Source organism: Pocillopora verrucosa, chromosome 7 (genome assembly GCF_036669915.1).
Source record: "Pocillopora verrucosa isolate sample1 chromosome 7, ASM3666991v2, whole genome shotgun sequence".
In the NCBI taxonomy this organism is placed as follows: domain Eukaryota; kingdom Metazoa; phylum Cnidaria; class Anthozoa; order Scleractinia; family Pocilloporidae; genus Pocillopora; species Pocillopora verrucosa.
This window is the reverse complement of record NC_089318.1, coordinates 6,833,534-6,838,214: the sequence shown is the minus strand read 5'-3', so window position 1 is coordinate 6,838,214 and position 4,681 is coordinate 6,833,534. Positions and strand designations below refer to the sequence as shown.

At 38.3% G+C, this 4,681-nt stretch overlaps 1 protein-coding gene across 1 annotated transcript; it reads left to right on the top strand.

Annotated features, from left to right (window-relative positions):
* Window positions 1–325: 325 nt before the first annotated feature.
* LOC136282438 (TNF receptor-associated factor 5-like) lies at window positions 326–2,779 on the top strand. Its single transcript, XM_066170095.1, has 4 exons — window positions 326–774; window positions 1,307–1,487; window positions 1,867–2,105; window positions 2,602–2,779. The coding sequence occupies exons 1-4, from the start codon at window positions 326–328 to the stop codon at window positions 2,777–2,779; spliced, it is 1,047 nt and encodes a 348-aa protein (XP_066026192.1).
* Window positions 2,780–4,681: the final 1,902 nt, after the last annotated feature.

Sequence of the window (4,681 nt, the reverse complement as noted above, 5' to 3'; positions counted from 1 at the left end):
AAGCCACTCCCCTAAACCTCGTACGGGTAAAGGTAGATTTTTGAGGAATCTTTCGATTGAGTTTCAAAAGTAATCTGGGATCTGGGATTGTTTTGGGTCCGAATTCCCTTTGCGATTTTCATAAATGACACGCACACCATCGTCTCAGCCAACCTTATTCAAAACTAAACCTATTCACGAGTCGGTCGCATTTTCCCGCGTTTCCGGTAGTTTTATTTTTTTCTTTGCGTCTTCTGATTAACTCTCGTGAATTCCTTTGATTCTCTTTTGCGAAAACTCAGAGCAGTCGAAATCCATGTTCTCTTTGTGCTTTAGTGATACCCTGATGCTGGAGCCAATTATTTTGCCGGACTGCGGGCACACGTTCTGCAAAACGTGTATTAGTAGGGTGCAACAAAACCCAACTACCAGCCATTGCCCCCTTTGTAAAGAGCCTATATGGAGCTCCACACAACTGAAGACAAACTTCACCCTCAAAAAGCTTGTGGAGAAGATCGAGGTAAAATGTACAGCGTGCAACGAGAGGGGGAGCATCGAAGTGGTAGCACGGCACACCTGCCCCGATGCCCTCATATCCTGTTCGAATAGGGGCTGCCAGCGCAGTATTAAAAGAAAGGATGAGCCGACCCATAAGGAGGAATGTCTCTACGCAGTCATCTCATGTGAACAATGCCACCAGAATACCACCGTGGCCAACAAGGAACTTCATCTTGAAAAGACTTGCATAAGGGGAGAAATCCGTTGCCCTCTAATATGCAGGAAGCGTCCGAGAAGGTGTGGTCACAAAGTGTTGTACATTATCATTTCAAACTTAAAATGAAATTCTCTTTACGTGTGTAAAAGAAAGCATCTGATGTGGGTATGCAGTTTCTTATATTAGGTCTTTTATATTTGATTTTTTAAGCCCATGTAGACCATACTAGCATGTACGACTTTGAAAATTGTCACTGAGTTCAAGGTTTTCTTTATCTTTCCCAAGTGTACTCAAAGCTTACTGTAAATAATTTTTATAGAAATATCATCTTTAAATATATAAATCTCGTGAACTTTGGAAAGCTTCCCTTCAATTTGCTCCTCCGTCCAAGATTAAAATTGATCCAAAATTAGCCCCAAAAGTTTACTTAGCGACTCAAACGCAGTGTTATTGGGAAAATATCCATGACTTGGCTTGTCTTATTATAATCTTTGTCACTTTCAAGAATCAACAGCAAATAATGAAATAAACAAATACAAAATATGAGTTGAGCTGAACAGATGCGAGTTCTTTTCCTCATTCATGTAGCTTTAACCTTTTGTTTACTCTTAGGATGGAGTTGCAAACCCATCTGCTTGTCTGCGAGGAGAGGCAGGGACAATGTAGAGTCAATGGATGCCATTTTGCTGGGAATTCTAAGGAGATGGAGCAACATAACAAGGAGCAAGCAGAAAAGCACGTGTCACTGCTGACAGAGATGGGTGAAAAGCTCTTAGACGTATTACTTAAAAAGGTAAGGCTGACCGAGGCCAATGCTCCTTAATGTTTTCCCCTTCCGATCTTTAATTGTTACTTAATAGCTAGTGTGTACGTCGCTGCGTGTCCACAGATTTTTTAACAGTTCTACAAAACTTTGAACAGATTTCTGCTTTAAAAATCATCAGTCGAGACTGAAAAAGTTGACTGAGTAGATGGTTCTCTTGTTTCATTTAGAATACGATCTCACAAGGATGATATAAAAATATACTATTTGAGGCAGATTTGGGGATGAAGTGCGGGGGAGGGGGAGTGGTCGAACATTTTTTTAACGCTGTTCAGCTTACAATAATCCCCCAGTGAATTTTCCTTTCACTTTACTCATTATGACGCTGATTTGATTTCCAACACAACAGGACACGAATGACTTGACCAAGACAAAAATGGCACTCGGAGGTTTCTGTTGGTCCATCTTTAACTTCAAACAAATGGCAGCAGATATGCTACAAGCCGGAAACACTGCAGAACCGATGGCCAGCGTAGTTTACGAATTTGAAGAGTGTAGTTGGAGGATGCTGCTGTACGTACGTCGCACAAAGTACAAGTTATTCTTGCAGTTGCACCGAGCCGTTCATCCTGTACGATCTTCATTCAGGTAAATCATATCACCCCCTTGATTACGGATTGGTTACTCTTGCTAAACCCTATACCTATAAGGTTAACCTGTACAAGCTATCAACTTTCTACAAAATGAATCGGCTGAATCAAAATAACGCATGCTTAGTAACTTTAATCGGTCATATCTGAGTAGATAGCCCCAAAAACCTAAGAATTTGTAAAGGGAAATAACTAAAACTTCTTTCTCTTTGTTTTTCCTCTTTTCTGTTGTGTTGTTGGTGTTGTTGCTTTTTTTTATGTTTTTTTTGGGTGTGTGTGTTTGTGTGTGACTGTAAATATATGAAAATCATATATGTGAACTGCGGTTAAAGAAGTGAAAATGAAAGAGAACATCGCAATAATAAATACTTCTCAAGCAGCAGTGAAAAAAAGACCTAAGTAGTGCTCATTACTGCGATTTTCGCTTTCATTTTCACTGTCTGTGTGTGTGTTGAGATAAGAAAAAAAATCAACCTCTTAAAAATTTGTTTTAGAATTGTCATCGGGCTGGCAAACCCAGTAGTCATTGAGCTGGAGCCAGATCTTCGCCTGCGGGAAGGGGAGACCTTCGGGACTGAGGTTGCCCTGGCAAAACTGGAACGAGAGGCAGAAAAGAACCCCGGCTGGCTTTTTATTGAAATATTTATTGAAAGGTTTTCTTTTTCTTTGTAAATGTTTAGTTGTGAAGTGAAGATATGACACACTGTTACCTTAAGTTGAGTGACTGCGATGCAGTGTTCTCTCAGACTGATGTACATCAAAATGAAAGCTTTTTCTATGACCGTCCACATCGTTAGAGTGAATATTTCTCAACCAGCGAAATAGTATATTGTGAATTTTCAAATTAGCTAGGAATAACCTTTTTTGTGTGACCGACAAAGAATCCTCAGATAACGTTTAATATTTCCACGTAGCTATAGCTAAGCGAGTATGACGTTAGCGAGAAAAGAAAAAAAATACAGCGCACGTGAAAACACTGCATCATAACCATAAACATGGTTTAGTTATTCTTCTTTTTGTAATAAATAAAGAGAAAGTTTCGTTGAGATGGTCAAACTATACGTTAGGCTAAAAGAGTTCCATTGCCTTTTTAAAATTGCTTGAGCCAAATTTGAATCATAGGCCGACGACTTTTGACGTTGTGTTAAACTTATAAATAAGATAGACAAGACCATAGCTGTGGCGTAACAGATAATTTCATTCTTTTTTGGGCGTTTCCCCGATCCGTTCGCATTTTTCAATTTAGTTCCTTTCGGTTTTATATTAGCATCGTTTTAAAAAGCTTTTATTTACCTTTTTCTCATACATTTAATGCAAGAAGATCAAGTTTTTTGTTTTTAATAATAGGGATGTGATTAGTCATGTGCACAACATTTAGTGAATAATAAATTGCTGTGGCAGAATGGCTGTGGAATCTTTTGGTTTGGTTTCATCTTACTTTACAAGTTTCCTTGCTCTTAAACTTCCCTTTACGAAAAAATATCTACCACTGTAAACTTTCTTTTTCCCTCAAATGTTGCTGATTTTCTCTATAAGGTGGCTTTCCGGTTCTACTAGCATGTTATTAAAGCACGAGCTGATTATTGTCGTATGTTGTAGCGTTAAAACATTCATGAAAAGTTTGTTATAACTTTTCCAGAGATACTTTCATTTGGAGAATCCGTCAGATATTGTACGATAACTTAACAAACTGTGATGATAGTGTCAAAATTTTTCCAAAATCGCCACGAATACCAAAACAGGGCTTTGTTCATTTATTGCGAGGAAGTAGAGAAATGCTTCCTTAATTTGGTCTTAATCAATACCCTTATGCTAATGGTACATTTCTTAATTGTACAATATACACGACGTTAAAGGAGAAGACTAACTGCAGTCTTTTTTATTGATATACAGTTTTTATTACCTATCTAAAACTATCCTAACCTTGTACCGTGAGAAGTCTGGGTAGGAGAGTACTCTGCGGTTATCAGAGTCGGCGATTGAGAAAATTATCAGGCTCCGGCAATGAGACAAATTTCGGACTCGACGATTGTAACGAATAATTTAAGGACTCGAGCATTAATATAAAGCACGGTGATAAGTCGAAATCCATTTAGATAGTAAATACAGACATGGGAAATAATATCAGACTCGGAAAATAATATCAGACACGGGAAATAGCAGACAATGAGGAGGTCTGAAAGAGGCCAACAATAACGGACCCTGTTAATTGATTTCCGACACGAAAATTAATTTTTCGATAGGGAAAATACCCAGACTGAATTTTGAACGCTATGTTACGCCATATTTCTTTATACACAATTCTGGATGCACGACATAACCAAAACAAGTCGTCTGCTGCAGTTTCATCAGAACATTTTCAGTATTTCCAGCGAACCTTTTCCGTAGTAATCACTGTAAATCGTCAACGTAACTAAGCGATACCTTAACTTATTCCCACTAATTATAATTTTTGAAACAATGAATAAGACCAGCATTTTCGTGAAATCAGTCCATCATTTCTCGTGGCGGCTACAACAAGCGTGTAATTGAACTCAAATCAGTCAATCATTTCTCGTAACAGCTACAACAAGC

What these genes read in the sequence shown, in the direction of transcription:
- LOC136282438 (XM_066170095.1), top strand. Translation starts at nt 326, where the DNA reads ATGCTGGAGCCAATTATTTTGCCGGACTGCGGGCACACGTTCTGCAAA. An exon ending in TAGACGTATTACTTAAAAAG is followed by an intron (nt 1,488 to 1,866) that starts GTAAGGCTGACC and finishes CCAACACAACAG; the next exon opens with GACACGAATGACTTGACCAA. An exon ending in CCTGTACGATCTTCATTCAG is followed by an intron (nt 2,106 to 2,601) that starts GTAAATCATATC and finishes AATTTGTTTTAG; the next exon opens with AATTGTCATCGGGCTGGCAA.